Below are 19,686 nucleotides of genomic sequence, written 5' to 3'. Positions count from 1 at the left end.
AGGGACGTGCTGAGCCTGCGCCCACTCCACCAGTCCAGGGTGCCTCTGTCACCTCACTCCCAGTAAGGCCGCGTACACACGGGCGGACTGTTCGCCCAACCTTGTCCGCTGAACAGTGTTTGGGCGGACAGTCCGCTCGTGTGTGGGGCTTCAGCGGACAGTTTCAGCGGACAGTTGGCCGAACAAGGTCTTACGGAAATTCCGAAAAACTGTCCGCTGAAACAAGGTTTCAGCGGACTGTTCGCTCGTGTGTAGGCTTGTTCGGCCAACTAAGTCTCGCGCATGCTCAGAAAGGATTTCCACGTCGGAAGGTTGCATTGCAGTGTATTGGACGTCGAAATTTTCGATCCGTCGTGCGTGCCGAAACGTCATCGCGCACGGTTTCAGCAAACTGTTCGTCCGTCGTGTGTGGCCATGTCCGTCCATGCTAAGTTTGAGCGGACTGTTTGCCGAAACTGTTGGACGGACAAAGTTGGGCGAACAGTCCGCGCGTGTGTACGCGGCCTAACAAATTGGGATCCTGCCATGCATCTAGTGCAGACCCTATCCTTGCACTTATTATCTTCTTTTTTTCGGTACCTTGTGACCAGGCCATAGATCTCCATAACCCGGATTTGGATCCGATTGCTATTGAATACCGACCACTAGGAGGGATCCATAACATCGCCTCCCTTGCTACCAGTGGACCCATCACCTTTACCGGGTACCATGCCTAAAGACTGGTGCTGGTGGTTGCTTTGTGTCTTGAATTTGTATTTGGTTACTGTTAGCAGCTACACTCCTTATCTTGCAGAGTCAACGTTTTGTAGTGATGTTACTTCATACCCTGTAGTGCTTTACAGACCCAGGTTCTTTAACCACCTCAATACCAGGCACTTTCACCCCCTTCCTACCCAGGCCATTTTTCAGCTTTCAGCGTGGGCTCACTTCGAATGACAATTGCGCGGTCATGCAACGATGTACCCAATATCATTTTTAATCATTTTTCTTCACACAAATAGAGTTTTCTTTTGGTGGTATTTAATCACCACTTCTTAGTTTCTTTCAGTAAATTTTGTAAATAAGTAATTTTTTTTCTCCTTCACTGGATGTGCGCTGATGAGGCAGCACTGATAGGCTGCAATGATGGGCACTGATATGCTGCACTGATGGCATTGATGAGATCGACACTTATGGGCACTGATTAGGTGGCACTGATGAGAAGGCACTATTATGCCACATTGATGGGCACTTATAGGTGGAACTGATATGCGACACTGATGAGCACTGATAGGTGGCACTGGTGGGCACTGATAGGCGGCACTGATAGGCGGCATGGATAGGCAGCACTGATGGGCACTAATGGGCAGCATTGATGGGCACTGATGGGCAGCATTGCTGGGAATTGATGGGCAGCACTGATGAGCAGGCACTGAGGGACACTAAAAGGCAGCACTGACTGGCACCAGTAATGGGCATTGATTTGTGTCACTGATGGGCACTGATTTGTGTCACTGATGGGCACTCATGGGCACTGATTGGTGGCACTCATGGCACAGCTGGGGTTTTACTGTAATCACTGCTCTGATTACCTGCCCTGTTCTCCCCTGCAAAGAGATGCCACTGATCAGCACTCCTCGCCACACACTCTGTCAGTGTGAGGCAAGGAGAGCCGATTACTGACACTTCCCAATTTACATGTGACCGGCTGTGATTGGACACAGCCGATCACATGGTAAAGAGCCGCGTCATCGGCTCTTTACAGAGGTCAGGGTCACGCCGTGTCCTAGCAACACAGTGTGGCCGCAATCGCCTTGCTGCCACACCCCACGGGCTGCTCTGGTGTGCCGCCATAGGACATCCACCCAGAACGAGACGGATGGGCGGGGGGCAAGTGGTTAAATACCCCAAAACCAGCATGCACCCCTTTGAATAACTTCAGGCCAGACTCAAAACGGTTAATGCAACTTTACTGAGTAGGTTGCAGCATAACAGTTCAATATGAACTCCTTCTCCCTAAACTAACTGCTGTAGTGTGGCTGCCCAGGCATACCTCCATGAGGTGGTAGTTCATCTTGGCATTCTCCATGGCTTGGATGTCTTTGAAAGTCCCGGTGCCTTTAGCCGACTGCAAGGTGCAGTGGTCCCAGTACCCCCAACCGCAATCTGGAAAAAAACCAACCAAACCGACTACCAAGGGCTCTTGGACCTTAGCCTTCCCCTTTTTATTGCACAGGTGGGCTGGCTAGGACCAAACAGCCTGGAAACTGAGCTTACAACATTTAACCCTTTCCCCTGACCTGGGCCTGCCGCTAACTCGCTAGAACCAACATATTTTAATCTGCGTACATACTCGCTATTACTGCACTAACACACATGATTCTACTCATCTCCACTACGCCAACACGCATTACCTTACTTCCCACCAGCCTGGGTCTTCTCCTTCAGCCTTAACATGGTGGTGGACGGCCCTCAACGAGCTCCATGAGCTGAGTGATGCTGGGAGTCATTCCACCTGGAAACTGAGGACAACTGGTGGCGAAAGTGAATACTGCAGGGATGGCTCTTGATTGAAGCTGGGTATTGCAGCCTATCTGCAGAGAAACAATAAAAAAAAAGTTTTGTCTAGAGTTTGGCTTTAAGTGAGATTTGCAATTGTTTATTAGTATTAAATGAACCTTTTGTGTATGAATCTGCAGATTCAAAATAATGTTGCAATTGCCTTCTGCTTTCCAAATCTATGACTAAATTCCTTGTTATGTATGAGTTTCATCTTTAAAAGTTCAGAAAATATAACAGACTCTCCTAGTTTTTTGTTTTTTTTGTAGGCATTGAAAAATAGTGCAAAACAACAGGTATCTGTTAGTCCATCAAAGGGCACAATAATAAGATATTAGCATACATATTCAGAGAAACAACGGCACAATAAAACCCCTCGGCATGACATTTACATAACAAATATTTCCCTCATATTACTCATTTCCTATTGAAAGACGTGAAAGTAAAATTGCCTTCCCTCCTCCTTAAGTTCCGAACAATTCACACTTGCAATTTGCTTTCTTTTTCTCAGTATAGCGAGGCATATTATATAAAACCGAATTAGGTGTTTATACGTCTGCAGACATCGGCGGGCTGATTACTGTTGATTTTGGCTGTGGAACAGAAACATGTTCTTTTTCTTAAGTAATTCATACACAAGGATTAACTGTTTGACTTTTTAAAATGTAAAATATATACATTTGTAGAACGGTAACAAGCTGAACAGGGCAATGATGAATTGTTAAAGCCAGTGATTTTTTTTTCAACGGGAACGTGGGGGAACGCCGTTCTGGCCCCTTCAATACTGAATGTATGTAATGCCAAGGGGTGCTGGCATGTTCTGGAGGGTCCATTGATGCTTGTTGCTGAGGGATCTATTGTCACAGGTTGGATCTATTGTTCTGGGGGGGGGTATATTGTCGCTAGGGAGGTCTATTGTTGCTGGGGGGGTGCTCTTTTGTTGCTTGGGGGTCAATATTTGCTAAGAGGGATCTACCGTTGATAGAGGGACCTACTGTTACTGGCTACTGCAGGTTTTATTCATGCTGGTGGAGGTCTATAGTTGCTGGAAGTTGATATATTCTTGCAGGGGGACTATCTTATTTATCGGTGTATAAGAAGTTTCATAGTTAATAAGGTTGAATAAAGACACCAGTCCATCTAGTTCTACCTGAGTGAGTATCTACAATTGTCCCTATCCCTGTACATTGCACATTCACATCAGTCCCTACCCTCAAGGAGCCCACAATCCAAGGTCTCCATTCATATACTAGGGCCAATTTTGGACAGAAGCCAATTAATCTACCTGCATGTCTTTGGATTGTGGGAGGAAACCGGAGTACCCGGAGGAAACCCATGCAGGCACAGGGAGAACATGCATCCAGGCAGGTAGTGTCGTGGTTGGGATTTGACCCAGCAACCCTTCTTATTGCTAGGTGAGAGTGCTATCCACTACATCACTGTGCTGCCCAACTTAATTTAAAAAGTAAATTTAGTCCCTGTAACAACAGTATGAGAGAAGGAAGCAGCACAAAAAGCCACTCAGTTCATATACTAACAAGAAGCATGCTCATAGGAGAAGAAAGCAGAGTGAAAGAAAAATGAGCTCAACACTGTGCACTGGTTTTTCTTCACTGCCCAGTGACAGCCTGGAGTCCAGGGTGACCTGGACTCAGAGGAAGTGGGAGTTGAATGACGTTGGAGGATATCTAGTGGCAGAAAAAGGTACCGCAAGGGAAATCTCTTGATTGATGCTGAACATTGCAGCAAAAGCTGGTTTTGTTATTTTATCTTGTAACCCCATCCCGACGTTGTAACACATATATACGACCTCACGGTGTGGGGTCTTTTTTTCTGTGGGGCCTCATATAAATGTATCTCACTTTGTGCTGCACAGCACGCTCCCAGCACAGAGGCCCGGGTCTTATCGAGAGCCCCGGGCCTTGTACTAATGATCAGGACCAGATCTCCCGATTCCAGGTCACCTGATCGTTGTGGTAGCCTCTGATTGTGTTACGTTATGTTACGTCATTCCTTCTGGTGGCCACTAGGGGCACGCGCGCCCACATCTCACCTTCCGAAGCCGATGTGGAGCAGGGCTGCCGCAATCGCTCATAACACAGCGAGAACCGGGAGATCTCTGTGTGTAAACACAGTTTCCGGTTTTCTGAGGGGGAGAAGTGACAGATCGCCTGTTCATACAAAGTGTGAACAGCGATCTGTCATCCCCTCCGTCAGTCTCCTCCCCCCTTCAGTTCGAACACACACTAGGGAACACAATTAACCCCTTGATCGCCCCCTAATGTTAACCCTTTCACTGCCAGTGACATTTTTACAGTAATCAGTGCATTTTTATAGCACTGATCACTGTATAAATGGCAATGGTCCCAAAAATGTGTCAAAATTGTCCGATGTGTCCGCCATAATGTCGCAGTCACGATAAAAATCTCAGATCGCTGCTATTACTAGTAAAAAAATTTATAATAATAAAAATGCTATAAATCTATCCCCTATTTTGTTGATGCTATAACTTTTGCGCAAACTGATCAATATACGCTTATTGCGATTTTTATTACCAAAAATATGTAGAAGAATACATATTGGCCTAAATTGAGAAAAAAAATTGCTTCTTAAAAAAAAAGGGGGTAATTTATTATAGCAAAAAGTACAAAATAATGGTGGTTATTTAGGAAAGGTAAATCCACTTTGCACTGCAAGTGCACATGGAAGTGCAGTCGCTCTAAATCTAAGGGGTAGATCTGAAATGAGGGGAAGCTCTGCTGATTTTATCATCCAATCATGTGCAAGCTAAAATGCTGTTTTTTTGTTTTTTTTTCCTTGCATGTCCCCCTCGGATCTACAGCGACTTTACTTCCAAGTGCACATGCAGTGCAAAGTGGATTTTCCTTTAGTAAATAACCCCCAATGTGTTTTTTTTCAAAATTGTCGCTCTTTTTTTTTTTTGCTTATAGCGCAAAAAAACTAAACGCAGAGATGATCAAATACCAACAAAAGAAAGGGGGGGAAAAAAAGAACGTCAATTTTGTTTGGTTACAAAGTCGCACGACCGCGCAATTTTCAGTTAAAGCGACACAGTGCAGAATCGCAAAAAGTGCTCTGGTCAGGAAGGGGGTAAAATCTTCAGGGGATGAAGTGGTTAATATTAAAAAAAAACTGTTTTTGGGCCAGTTCAAAAATATTTACTAATGTATTAATGATTACAGAGCTGCATTTATGTACTTTTTTTTTTTTTAATCTATCTAGGCTTCAGCTTTCATTTTTTACATTTTGCTTTTCCTAAATAAAAATATTAATGACGTTGCGTCTTTTGATTACACCTGTGCAAGATTTCTTCTAACTCCCAGATCTCCCACATTTCCGGGGCCAGATGTGTACCCGAAGCCCCGCGTGGCTTGATGTTAACCTAGCGTGGGGGGATCGATGATGAAAACGCTGGCAAGCATTTGAACTCATTTGTAATGTAATAACTGCATCTTTGTGCCCATTGCAACTTGATTCCCATTAAATATCATGAGTCATTCTTTATGTTTTTCAGCAGCATACCGTCAGCTGCGTGAAAACAAGCAAATTGCCGTAATTTGGAACCATTGTGTAATAATCCTTCTCTCGCTTGTGCTGCAGGTCATTTGCAGGCGGTGACAGCTGAGACATGCGATCATCAGCGTCCAGGCTCTCGAGTTTCTCCTCTAGAGATTCATTATGGAGTCGGTAGGTGACCTCTTATTTCAAATCATTATTATTTAGTCCTTGTGAAATACGCTCGGCTCTGGCTATGGAAATGATTCATTCATTTGCTCAGAAAAAAATAAATAAATCCTTAAAGTACACCTGGGCCAAGGAAAAGCTGAACAAACTGTGATTATTATTGTAAAGCAGGCACCTGGATGTACTTGAAGGTACCATTGACTGTTAGCGCCCCAGAAGTTCTAAATAATTGGCGCTCAATTATGCAGATCCAAAATGCTATTTTTGAATTCAATATGTACTGTAAATAAGAAAAGAGGAGCTTCTGGTCCAGAGCGATGCCACACACAAGGATATTAATTATTTATTGAGAATCAAGAAGAATATTAATTAATAGTTTAGAATCAAGAATAAACAAATCAAGTCAACGCGTTTCAGGGGAACTGCCTCCCTCTTCTTCAGGGCTGTTAGCCCTGAAGAAGGGGGAGGTTGTTTCCCCCAAACACGTTGGCTCGATTTGTTTATTCTTGATTCTTAATAAATGATTGATATCTTTGTATAGTAGCTGTTAGCCCTGAAAAAGGGGGATGTAGTTTCCCCCAAATGCATTGGCTCGATTTGTTTATTCTTGACTCTCAATAAATAATTGATATCCTTGTGTAGTACCCTCTAGCTAGTGTGCTAGGTGCAAATAGGTTTAGTTGCTAGTGTAGGCAAATTGGCTTGGCTGAGAGCCAGGCCTGGGTTGTAAATGTGGGTCAGGGATAAGTGACTCAGGGGCTGGATGAGTTATCCTGACTGCTCTTCTGGTGCCTCCCCTATTCTCTGGAACATTGGAGAATGTTCTAGACATAGTGGGTTTAAGGTAGGAGGGGCTGTTAGAAATATTCATGAGCACCTCAGTCAATCCCCAGTATAGGGTTGGCAGGGGGCAGGCCTCCTTGTAAATAGGCTTGAAAGTACCATTGACTGTTAACGCCCCAGAAGTTCTAAATAATTGGCGCTTAATTATGCAGATCCAAAATGCCATTTTTGAATTCAATATGTACCGTAAATAAGAAAAGAGGAGCTCCTGGTCCAGAGCGATGCCACACACAGGGATATTAATTAATAATTGAGAATCAAGAAGAAGCAAATCAAGTCAACGCGTTTCAGGGGAACTGCCTCCCTCTTCTTCAGGGCTGTTAGCCCTGAAGAAGGAGGAGGTCATTTCCCCCAAACACGTTGGCTCGATTTGTTTATTCTTGATTCTTAATAAATGATTGATATCCTTGTGTAATAGCTGTTAGCCCTGAAAAATGAGGATGTAGTTTCCCCCAAATGCATTGGCTCGATTTGTTTATTCTTGATTCTCAATAAATAATTGATATCCTTGTGTAGTACCCTCTAGCTAGTGTGCTAGGTGCAAATAGGTTTAGTTGCTAGTGTAGGCAAATTAGCTTGGCTAAGAGCCAGGCGTGGGCTGTAAATGTGGGTCAGGGATAAGTGACTCAGGGGCTGGATGAGTTATCCTGACTGCTCTTCTGGTGCCTCCCCCTGTTCTCTGGAACATTGGAGAATGTTCTAGACATAGTGGGTGGAAGCCAGGAGGGGCTGTTAGAAAAATTCATGAGGACCTCAGCCAATCCCCAGTATAGGGCTGGCAGGGGGCAGGCCTCCTTGTAAATAGGCTTGAAGGTACATGAAGCTACCATTGACTGTCAGCACCCCAGAGGTTCTAAATAATTGGCGCTCAATTATGTAGATCCAAAATGCAATTTTTGAATTCAATATGTAACGTAAATAAGAAAATAGGAGCTCCTGGTCCAGAGCGATGCCACACACAAGGATATTAATTAATAATTGAGAATCAAGAAGAAACAAATCAAGTCAATGCGTTTCATGGGGACGGCCTCTCCCTTCTTCAGGGCTGTTAGCCCTGAAGAAGGGGGAGGTCGTTTCCCCCAAACGCGTTGGCTCGATTTGTTTATTCTTGATTCTCAATAAATGATTGATATCCTTGTGTAGTAGCTGTTAGCCCTGAAAAGGGGGATGTAGTTTCCCCCAAATGCATTGGCTCGATTTGTTTATTATTGATTCTCAATAAATAATTGATATCCTTGTGTAGTACCCTCTAGCTAGTGTGATAGGTGCAAATAGGTTTAGTTGCTAGTGTAGGCAAATTGGCTTGGCTAAGAGCCAGGCGTGGGCTGTAAATGTGGGTCAGGGATAAGTGACTCAGGGGCTGGATGAGTTATCCTGACTGCTCTTCTGGTGCCTCCCCCTGTTCTCTGGAACATTGGAGAATGTTCTAGACATAGTGGGTGGAAGCCAGGAGGGGCTGTTAGAAAAATTCATGAGGACCTCAGCCAATCCCCAGTATAATGCTGGCAGGGGGCAGGCCTCCTTGTAAATAGGCTTGAAGGTACATGAAGCTACCATTGACTGTCAGCACCCCAGAGGTTCTAAATAATTGGCGCTCAATTATGTAGATCCAAAATGCCATTTTTGAATTCAATATGTACCGTAAATAAGAAAAGAGGAGCTCCTGGTCCAGAGCGATGCCACACACAAGGATATTAATTAATAATTGAGAATCAAGAAGAAACAAATCAAGTCAAAGCGCTTCATGGGGACGGCCTCTCCCTTCTTCAGGGCTGTTAGCCCTGAAGAAGGGGGAGGTCGTTTCCCCCAAACGCGTTGGCTCGATTTGTTTATTCTTGATTCTCAATAAATGATTGACATCCTTGTGTAGTAGCTGTTAGCCCTGAAAAAGGGGATGTAGTTTCCCCCAAATGCATTGGCTCGATTTGTTTATTCTTGATTCTCAATAAATAATTGATATCCTTCTGTAGTACCCTCTAGCTAGTGTGATAGGTGCAAATAGGTTTAGTTGCTAGTGTAGGCAAATTGGCTTGGCTAAGAGCCAGGCGTGGGCTGTAAATGTGGGTCAGGGATAAGTGACTCAGGGGCTGGATGAGTTATCCTGACTGCTCTTCTGGTGCCTCCCCCTGTTCTCTGGAACATTGGAGAATGTTCTAGACATAGTGGGTGGAAGCCAGGAGGGGCTGTTAGAAAAATTCATGAGGACCTCAGCCAATCCCCAGTATAGGGCTGGCAGGGGGCAGGCCTCCTTGTAAATAGGCTTGAAGGTACATGAAGCTACCATTGACTGTCAGCACCCCAGAGGTTCTAAATAATTGGCGCTCAATTATGTAGATCCAAAATGCCATTTTTGAATTCAATATGTACCGTAAATAAGAAAAGAGGAGCTCCTGGTCCAGAGCGATGCCACACACAAGGATATTAATTAATAATTGAGAATCAAGAAGAAACAAATCGAGTCAAAGCGCTTCATGGGGACGGCCTCTCCCTTCTTCAGGGCTGTTAGCCCTGAAGAAGGGGGAGGTCGTTTCCCCCAAACGCGTTTGCTCGATTTGTTTATTCTTGATTCTCAATAAATGATTGATATCCTTGTGTAGTAGCTGTTAGCCCTGAAAAAGGGGATGTAGTTTCCCCCAAATGCATTGGCTCGATTTGTTTATTCTTGATTCTCAATAAATAATTGATATCCTTCTGTAGTACCCTCTAGCTAGTGTGATAGGTGCAAATAGGTTTAGTTGCTAGTGTAGGCAAATTGGCTTGGCTAAGAGCCAGGCGTGGGCTGTAAATGTGGGTCAGGGATAAGTGACTCAGGGGCTGGATGAGTTATCCTGACTGCTCTTCTGGTGCCTCCCCCTGTTCTCTGGAACATTGGAGAATGTTCTAGACATAGTGGGTGGAAGCCAGGAGGGGCTGTTAGAAAAATTCATGAGGACCTCAGCCAATCCTCAGTATAGGGCTGGCAGGGGGCAGGCCTCCTTGTAAATAGGCTTGAAGGTACATGGAGCTACCATTGACTGTCAGCACCCCAGAGGTTCTAAATAATTGGCGCTCAATTATGTAGATCCAAAATGCCATTTTTGAATTCAATATGTACCGTAAATAAGAAAAGAGGAGCTCCTGGTCCAGAGCGATGCCACACACAAGGATATTAATTAATAATTGAGAATCAAGAAGAAACAAATCAAGTCAAAGCGCTTCATGGGGACGGCCTCTCCCTTCTTCAGGGCTGTTAGCCCTGAAGAAGGGGGAGGTCGTTTCCCCCAAACGCGTTTGCTCGATTTGTTTATTCTTGATTCTCAATAAATGATTGATATCCTTGTGTAGTAGCTGTTAGCCCTGAAAAAGGGGATGTAGTTTCCCCCAAATGCATTGGCTCGATTTGTTTATTCTTGATTCTCAATAAATAATTGATATCCTTCTGTAGTACCCTCTAGCTAGTGTGATAGGTGCAAATAGGTTTAGTTGCTAGTGTAGGCAAATTGGCTTGGCTAAGAGCCAGGCGTGGGCTGTAAATGTGGGTCAGGGATAAGTGACTCAGGGGCTGGATGAGTTATCCTGACTGCTCTTCTGGTGCCTCCCCCTGTTCTCTGGAACATTGGAGAATGTTCTAGACATAGTGGGTGGAAGCCAGGAGGGGCTGTTAGAAAAATTCATGAGGACCTCAGCCAATCCTCAGTATAGGGCTGGCAGGGGGCAGGCCTCCTTGTAAATAGGCTTGAAGGTACATGAAGCTACCATTGACTGTCAGCACCCCAGAGGTTCTAAATAATTGGCGCTCAATTATGTAGATCCAAAATGCCATTTTTGAATTCAATATGTACCGTAAATAAGAAAAGAGGAGCTCCTGGTCCAGAGCGATGCCACACACAAGGATATTAATTAATAATTGAGAATAGGGATGAGCCGAACACCCCCCGGTTCGGTTCGCACCAGAACTTGCGAACGACCCCCGCGTTCGGTACGAACGTTAGAACCCCATTGAAGTCTATGGGACTCGAACGTTCGAATTGGAAAATGCTAATTTTAACGGCTAATATGCAAGGTAGTGTGCTAAAAAGGGTTTGGCGATCTGCCTCCTGCCTCAGGGGACATGGGTCACTGCAAAAAAAAGTTTTAAAAACTACCGTTTTGGCGGGAGCACTGATTTTAATGACGATTAAAGTGAAAAAAAAAAGTGAAGTATTCCTTTAAATATGGTGCCTGGGGGGTGTCTATAGTATGCCTGTGAAGTGCCACGTGTTTCCCGTGTTTAGAACAGTCCCTGCACAAAATGACATTAAACGGAAATAACACCATTTAAAACTGCTTGCGGTTTTAATGTTATATCTGGTTCCTGCAATATGGTTGAAAATCATTCAGAAAAATGGCATGGGTAGCCCTCCCTGCCCATTACCAGCCTATTTGGGTCTTGTACGCATATTAAGGGGAACCCCGTACCCATATTAAAAAAAGGAAATGCGTGTGGCCCCCAGGCCCTATATACTCAGAACAGCAGTATACAGGCGATGCAAACAAGACAGGGACTGTGTAGGTTTGTTGTGTTAAGTTGAATCTGTTTGTCATTTTCAACCGGTACATTTTTAAAGTGTAGCTCCAGTCAAAAAAACTATTTTTAAGCTTTTTGGAAAACATAGGGAAGGGTTATCACCCCTGTATAATTTGTTTTGTCGTCCATCTTTTTTCATCTCACTTGCTGCTGTCTCCTTGCGTTTGCAAGTAGGAGATGTTTGTAAGTTGGATGTTTGAAAGTAGGGGCCTGCCCTATATTATAGCGGTATGTACTGGGTACAGAGCACGCAGACAGCACGCACTATCTCCTAACACTACTGACTGCAAGCTCTATTATTAACCACTTGTTAGCCCAATGTTTGCATAAAGTGAAAGATGAAGTTATGCTGAGTAAATAGATATCAAACATGTCACTCTTCAAAATTGCACATGCCCGTGGAATGGCGCCAAACGTCGCTACTTAAAAAATCCCCATAGGCGACGCTTTAAATATTTTTTTACTGGTTACATGTTTTGAGTTGCAGAGGAGGTCTAGGACTAGAATTATTGCTCTCGCTCTAACATTCTCGGCGATACCTCACATGTGTGGCACATGCGAGCACATGGGGACATGGGCGCTTTAATTTTTATTTTATTTTTTTATTGTTCATTTTACTTTATTTTAGTTTGACATTTTTTTTCCCAAAAATATATTTTTGATCACTTTTATTCCTATTACAAGAAATGTAAACATCCCTTGTAATAGGAATATGGGGTGACAGGTCCTCTTTACAGTGAAATCTGGGGGGTCAATATGACCCCACATCTCACCTCTAGGCTGGGAAGCCTGAAATAAAAAATTAAAAAAAAGATTCTGGCTTTGATCGTACCGGCGAGTTGGTAGAAGCACCGGAGGGCGGTGAGGGGTGGGGGGCGTCTATGGCTGGGTACTTCAGGGTATCACCGAGTATGGCTGGGTATCTCTGAGTATGGCTGGGTATGGCAATTTATGGCAGGGTATTACAGAGTATTGGCGGGGTATTGGCGGGGTACTGCAGAGTAATAGCAGGGTACTGCACTGCAGAGTAATAGCAGGGTACTGCACTGCAGAGTAATGGCGGGGTACTGCACTGCAGAGTAATGGCGGGGTACTGCACTGCAGAGTAATGGCGGGGTACTGCACTGCAGAGTAATGGCGGGGTACTGCACTGCAGAGTAATGGCGGGGTACTGCACTGCAGAGTATTGGGGGTACTGCAGAGTAATGGTGGGTACTGCAGAGTATTGGGGGGTACTGCAGAGTAATGGGGGTTACTGCAGAGTAATGGGGGGTACTGCAGAGTAATGGCAGGGTACTGCAGAGTATGCACTGGTATTGCAGAGTATTGGCAGGGAATTGAGGGGTTAAATTCGGTGAGCAGCGATGTGGGCACTGCAGATGCAGCCCACATCGCTGCTGACACCGATCTCTTTCCCCTCCGCTGTACCGATCGGTACAGAAAGGGGAGGGAGGAACAGGCGTCATAACATGACGCCGGTTTGTTTCCAAGTGATCACTCCGTCATTTGACGGAGCAATCACGTGGTAAACGGCCGCTATGAGCGGCCGTTTACCGTGATGCGCCGGGTCCTATGGACCCGGCGGTCACGGATGCTCTCGAGTGCGCACACCTCGGGGCACGCGAGAGCAGAATTCTGGGAGGCCGTTAATTAACGGCCTCTCTGAGTTAAACAACCGCCCTGAAGCCGTTAATCGGCAATGGGCAGTTGTTAAGTGGTTAAAGCTAGATCACTAGCTATATAGGTGAGGTGAATATAGTGGTGTATACTGCAGTCAGGGCACAGACAACAACCACTACACAGCAGCAAGATAGGAAATCAGCCAAAAACGATTGGTGTGTACTGTGTTGAAGGTACACAGAACACCCACTGCTTCAGATGCAAAGTAACACACTACAGGAGGCCGCCTTAAAGGCGGCCTTATATAGTGTGGGGCGTGCACTACACAGCCTGAGCTATGATTGGCCACAGGCATCCTGCCTGTGGCCAATCATGGCTCTCCTCGCTGCCGGCGCTGCGATTGGCCAAGCATGCGGGGTCACAGTGCATGCTTGGCCAATCATCGGACAGCAATGCACTGCGCCAACGCAGTGCATTGTGGTCCGCGCGCGCGTCACTCGAATTTTGACGCGAACGGCCAAAACGTTCGGAATTCGCCGAACGGGCGAACAGCCAATGTTCGAGTCGAACGTACGTTCGACTCGAACACGAAGCTCATCCCTAATTGAGAATCAAGAAGAAACAAATCAAGTCAAAGCGCTTCATGGGGACGGCCTCTCCCTTCTTCAGGGCTGTTAGCCCTGAAGAAGGGGGAGGTCGTTTCCCCCAAACGCGTTGGCTCGATTTGTTTATTCTTGATTCTCAATAAATGATTGATATCCTTGTGTAGTAGCTGTTAGCCCTGAAAAAGGGGGATGTAGTTTCCCCCAAATGCATTGGCTCGATTTGTTTATTCTTGATTCTCAATAAATAATTGATATCCTTCTGTAGTACCCTCTAGCTAGTGTACTAGGTGCAAATAGGTTTAGTTGGGTTGTAAATGTAGGTCAGAGATAAGTGACTCAGGGGCTGGATGACTCATCCTGACAGCTCTTCTGGTGCCTTCCCCTGTTCTCTGGAACATTGAAGAAAGTTCTAGACATAGTGGGTGGAAGCTAGGAGGGGCTGTTAGAAATATTCATGAGGACCACAGCCAATCCCCAGTATAGGGCTGGCAGGGGGCAGGCCTCCTCCTAAATAGGAATGAGTCATGCCAGTAGGGCAATCGGGTGGAGGATGATGATGGAGTGCTGAGGAGGCTGTCGCGGCCCTTAAAGTTTGCCCCCTAGTCTGGGGGGGGTGGCCTTAGGTGCTGGAAGATTCCCCCTAACAGAAGAAGGAAACCCTTCCTGAAGGCACGGGAGCAAGGAGAGGACAGCAGGAGCAGGTCAGCACATCCGGGAGATCTCCTGAGAGTCAGCCGGGTGGGCTGGTGAGTGTCAGTCTGGAGGACTGTGGGGAGACTTTAACCTAGAAGGCTAGTGAAATGGGCAGCTGCAGCCAGGCAGGTTGGCACTGTCTGAAGAGGTGGTGCTGGGATGACCAGTAGCCAAAGGAAGAATGTATACTGGATACCGAACGTTTGCTACACAACTAAGTAATGGGGTTTTGCTTCATCTGACTGAGTAACTGTTGGATTTTTCACAGTGTTCCAGCAGAGTTCTGTAAGCAAAAGAGTGCTGGAGAAATAAGAGGAGCTGTATATAGACACTGTGTATAGGAAGAGTTGTCCCTGAAGTTTTTGAAGACAAGTGGGCATCCCATGATCTCCCGTCCATGTCCAAGTTTATATCCCTCAATAAAACAAAAACAAAAAAAAAGTAATGGACAGTTCTCTGAGTGTCTGTGGAAATTCGGTGTGCCATGGCTGTGCAGGGTGGGGGATCACAGTTCATCTGCGGCCCTTAACCCTTTCAGATCCGCTCTATAGCCGAATGATGACTACAGACTTACTTTGCAGGGAGGCCGTCAATAGACGTCCTCCCCATTTGCACGCTCCCCATGCGCCCCCCGCAGGGTGCGCATGGTGTGTGCTGTGATCACCAAGTCACTGAGTCACCAACAGTGATCCCTGAGTCAATCAGACGGCCCCTTTACCACGTGATCAGCTATCAGCCAATGACAGCTGATCACGTGATGTAAACAGAAGATCGGTAATCGTTTTTTTTTTTCTCCTCACGCTGACAGCGTGAGAAAAAAAAATCTGATCACCAGCTTCTGTGCAAGGGACATCGGTCTTGAAGAGCAAGATGCACAGCCATCTCATCTGTGCCCACCAGTGCCGCCTGCCAGTGCTCACAGTGCCATGACTCTGTGCCCACCAGTGCATAACAGTGACAGCAATCAGTGCCATCTATCAATGCTCACGAGTGCCACCTATCAATGTCCACCAGTGGTGCCAATCAGTGTCTCATCAGTGCCACCTAGCAGTGCTTCCTATCAGTGTCACCTACCAGAGCCGATAAGTGCCCATCACTGCCACCCATCAGTGCCCATCCCTGCCACCCATCAGTGCCACCTCTCAGTGCCCACCAATGGCACCTCATCAGTGCCCACTAGTGCCGCCTATCAGTGCCCATCAGTAACACCTTATCAGTGCCCATGAATGCAGCCTATCAGTGCCTATCAGTGCAGCCTCATCAGCGTACATCAATCAAGGAGAAAAATTACCTGTTTGCAAAAATTTAACAACAAAATATAAAACAGTTTTGTATTTTTTTTTTATTTCGGTATTTTTTCATTTTTTTTAACAAAAAATGAAAAACCCAGAGGTGATCAAATACAACCAAAATAAAGCTCTATTTCTGAGGAAAAAAATATAAAAATGTAATTTGGGTACAGTGTTTTATGACTGTGCAATTGTTGTTCAAAGAGTGTCAGCGCTAAAGGCTGAAAATAGGTCTGGGCACGAGGGGGGTTTAAGTGCCCAGTAAGCAAGTGGTTAAAGGGGTGCGCTATACTTGCATCAAGTGTGGCATCACTCTTTTCTTATTTAAATATTAGCTATTAGCCCTGAGGAATTGGGAAGGAAGGCAGTTCCCGCGAAACACATTGGCTCGATTTGTTTATTTGAGCCAGTTGACCCAACACATTTCAGGAGAACTGCCTCCCCCTTCTTCAGGGCTGTTAGCTTGATTTGTTTATTCTTGATTCTCAATAAACGACTGATATCCTTGCATCAAGTGTGGCATCACTCCCTGGACCCTGGGCTCTCCTCTTTTTTTATTTAAATATTAGTCATTAGCCCTGAGGAAGGTGAAAGCAGTTACCGCAAAACACATTGGCTCAATTTGTTTATTCGAGCCGGTTGAGCCAACACATTTCAGGAGAACTGCCTCCCCCTTCTTCAGGGCCCTGAAGAAGGGGAAGGTAGTTCCCCCTAAAAACATTGGCTCATTTTGTTAATTCTTGATTGTCAATGAATGATTACTATCCTTCCATTGAGTATGGCATCACTCCAAACACTGGGGTCTCCTCTTTTCCTATTTATTACCTATTAGCCCTGAGGAAGGGGTATGCAGTTCTGACTAAAGACATTGGCTCGATGTGTTTATGTAATCAAGTAGACCCAACATGTTTCAAGAGAATTGCCTCCCTCTTCTTCAGGGTTATTAACCCTGAAGAAGGGGGAGGTAGTTCCCCCGAAATACATTGCTTGATTTGTTTATTCTTGATTCTTAATAAATTATTGATATCCTTTCATTAAAGTATGGCATTACTGCAGACGCTGGGCGCTCCTCTTTTCTTATTTAAATATCCTTTCTACTGAAGCGACTTTAAAGTCAGACCAGTTCAGGTAGCAGACCAGACCTCCAAAGGGAATCATAGGCCTCTTTTTTATCCACTGAACCACTTAATACAGAATAAAATAATCTAATCTGTCCAGCGTGGTACCTAGATCAAACCAACCACTTCTGAATTTGAGGTTTGACTCTTCCTGTCTCACCCACCGATCGCAATGATGGACCATTCACCAGATACACAAGGTGGGGGGCACGCAAGACAAAGACTGATTTCAGAAATTATGCATTTTGGGCCTCCTACTGAAAGAGAGGATATATCTCTTCTCCCCTCTGTCCAAACTTAAGTAGAGTTGAGCTGTACTTTACTGACCTTTAAAATGGTTGTAAACCCTTATATATACCAATTGAAGTGATTAGCCTCAAGTGATAGACAGAGATGACACAAATCCTGCTGAATAAATTGTACCTGTTTATCTGCAGCCATCACTCATCTACAGCCCTTAAAACTACAGAATTTACACAGCATTTCTGAGCTCCAAAAGACAGGGGGCAGGGATCTGATATCACACACTACACAGCATTGAGAGAAGAGCTGAGTGTAATCTGATACCTGAGTGGAAGGAAAGTACACACACCGCTCCTACATAGTGTGATAGAGAAACATGCTGTCAGGAGCTTGATCACCAGCTGGTGGCACTGTGCTTCCCAGAGCTAAAGGTTGTAGTTCTGAATTTCACCAGCGGGTGTCTCCCAGCATCCCATTTTCCACCTGATGTTGGCTGCTGGGAGAGTATTTAGTTCCTCCTCTACATTTACCTCTCATTCCAATATTTTGCTGCCAGAATCAGATACTACTGTTCCTGATCGTGCTCTTTGCTTTGTATGTATATCCTATAAATAATTGTGTTGTCCCCCCTCTACATTATAAAGCGCTGCGTAAACTGTTGGCATTATATAAATAGTGTATAATAATAATAATAATATCCTGAACTCTGCTGCCTTGTTCCGACTCCCCCTTGTTCCTGATCGCAGTTTTGGTTCCCCCTTCCTATATGTTCTCTGCACCTCATTTGTATACAGTTTGTGTTCCTCATTTGTATATAGTATATTGTATATATTTACCTCGCTAGTTAGGCTTTCTGTTACTCTTTTACTTTGTTTAGTTGGTATTTTTTCACTGGGTTCTTGGTTGCTGGTGTTTGTGTGGATTTTGTTTTCATTGTAAATAAATCTTACATAAAATATCCACTTACCTACCCGCCACAGTACATATACTGTGGTGGGGGGGGGGGGGCTTTACGTGCAGGAAAAATCACGTACATCAATTTGCCTGCTCAGGTTTACTCCACCAGGGATTTCACACAAAGAAAGCAATGCAAAAAGAACCGGATACTTTTTCCTACAAGTACATGGTACAGCAGGCACACAGCAGGAATATGAAATGTTGGTTTTACATATTCTTTAGAGCCAGTTCACACCAAAGAAATGCAGTCTGGATGCATTCCAGATTCTTTTCTTCATGCACATTTTTGAAGCATTCCAGTGCGTTTTTGATGCGAATTTGGTGCTTTTTTTTTATACAGATCAGTGCATTTTTTCCCCTGTTTTTTCTTAACCTTAAATAAGGACATGTGTGTTCCAGTGCATTTTGGTGCGTTCCGGTGCATTTTAGATGTTTTTTACAGCATTCTAGTACAATCCAATGCAGGAAAAATGCTTTTTCCTCTGGAACTAGAAAGCACTGGAACTGCAAGCACTGGTGTGAACTATGCCATTGAAAACCATATAACCTACTTTCCGTGTGTTTTTGATGCAGACAAAAAATGCACTGGCCTGCATGTGGTGTGAACTGGCCCTTTAAGTGGATGTAAAGCCGAAAACTATTTTTTTTTTTTTTTTATGTCATAATGTAGCGTATAAGATTTCCTTGCCACAAAGAGTTAATCCATCTCTGAGCAATCCTCTTTTATTGTTCAGTGAGATAAATCTTGACAAATAGAGAAAAATGTTGTCAAATCCTCCCCCTTGCTGTGAGTAACAGGTGATTTACATATCTCGTGCACTAACCTAAGAGACATGCATTATTTTTTTAATTCCCTCCCACTCCTTTCTTCTGCTGCTCTGCCAAGATTGGCTGTTCCACACCTCAGCATGATTTGGCATGCTGAAGTCATGTGGGGACTTTTCTGGGTTTTGACAGGATGTTAGTGATCAAAGCAGAAGTTCAGTGTAAGAAATACACAGGAGAAAATGCATGTTGATAAGGGGAGTGTAGAGGTGGGCGGGGAGTCTACTGACATCACGACTCCACCCACTGAGCCCTGGAAAACAGACCCACCCACAAAATCTGCAATTTTTCAGGTCTCATAGCAGACAGAGGGGAGACATTTGACAGATAAGTGTACATGCAGGAGGCATGTATATCCTTCTAGATAACCAATATTGCAGTAGTTTAGAAAGGATGAGAGTGGGTTTACATCCACTTTAAAGAGGAGGGCCGGTTAAAATAAAAAAATAAAAAAAGTCAGCAGCTGCAAACACTGCAGTTGCTGACTTAATAAACACACTCACCTGTCCAGGGCGCCCGCGATGTCGGCCGCCCGAGGCCGACCCGTCCCTCGGCTATCGGGTCCCGGCGCCGCCATTCCCTGTAAGGGAAACAGGCAGTGGAGCCTTATGGCTTCACTGCCCGTTTCCTACTGCGCATGCGCGAGTCCCGCAGCTACTGCGCATGCGCGAGTCCCGCAGCGCTTTCCGAATGGGACGCGCTGT

At 45.0% G+C, this 19,686-nt stretch overlaps 1 protein-coding gene across 5 annotated transcripts in view; it reads left to right on the top strand.

Annotated features, from left to right (window-relative positions):
• Positions 1-19,686, top strand: part of ASAP1 (ArfGAP with SH3 domain, ankyrin repeat and PH domain 1) — a 436,411-nt gene that overhangs the window by 53,981 nt on the left and 362,744 nt on the right. For all 5 annotated transcript variants that reach the window (XM_077493352.1, XM_077493348.1, XM_077493351.1 and 2 more), the window contains exon 2: positions 6,160-6,246. In XM_077493352.1, coding sequence (XP_077349478.1) covers positions 6,188-6,246 — 59 coding nt within the window. In that variant the 5' untranslated portion in view covers positions 6,160-6,187. The remainder of the gene's footprint in view (positions 1-6,159; positions 6,247-19,686) is intronic.

The sequence above is a fragment of the Lithobates pipiens genome, unplaced genomic scaffold (genome assembly GCF_037356315.1).
Source record: "Lithobates pipiens isolate NorthernLeopardFrog02 unplaced genomic scaffold, aLitPip1_a1.2 Scaffold_19, whole genome shotgun sequence".
Lineage (NCBI taxonomy): Eukaryota > Metazoa > Chordata > Amphibia > Anura > Ranidae > Lithobates > Lithobates pipiens.
The sequence above is the reverse complement of the archived record's forward strand: the minus strand, read 5'-3'. Positions and strand labels throughout refer to the sequence as shown.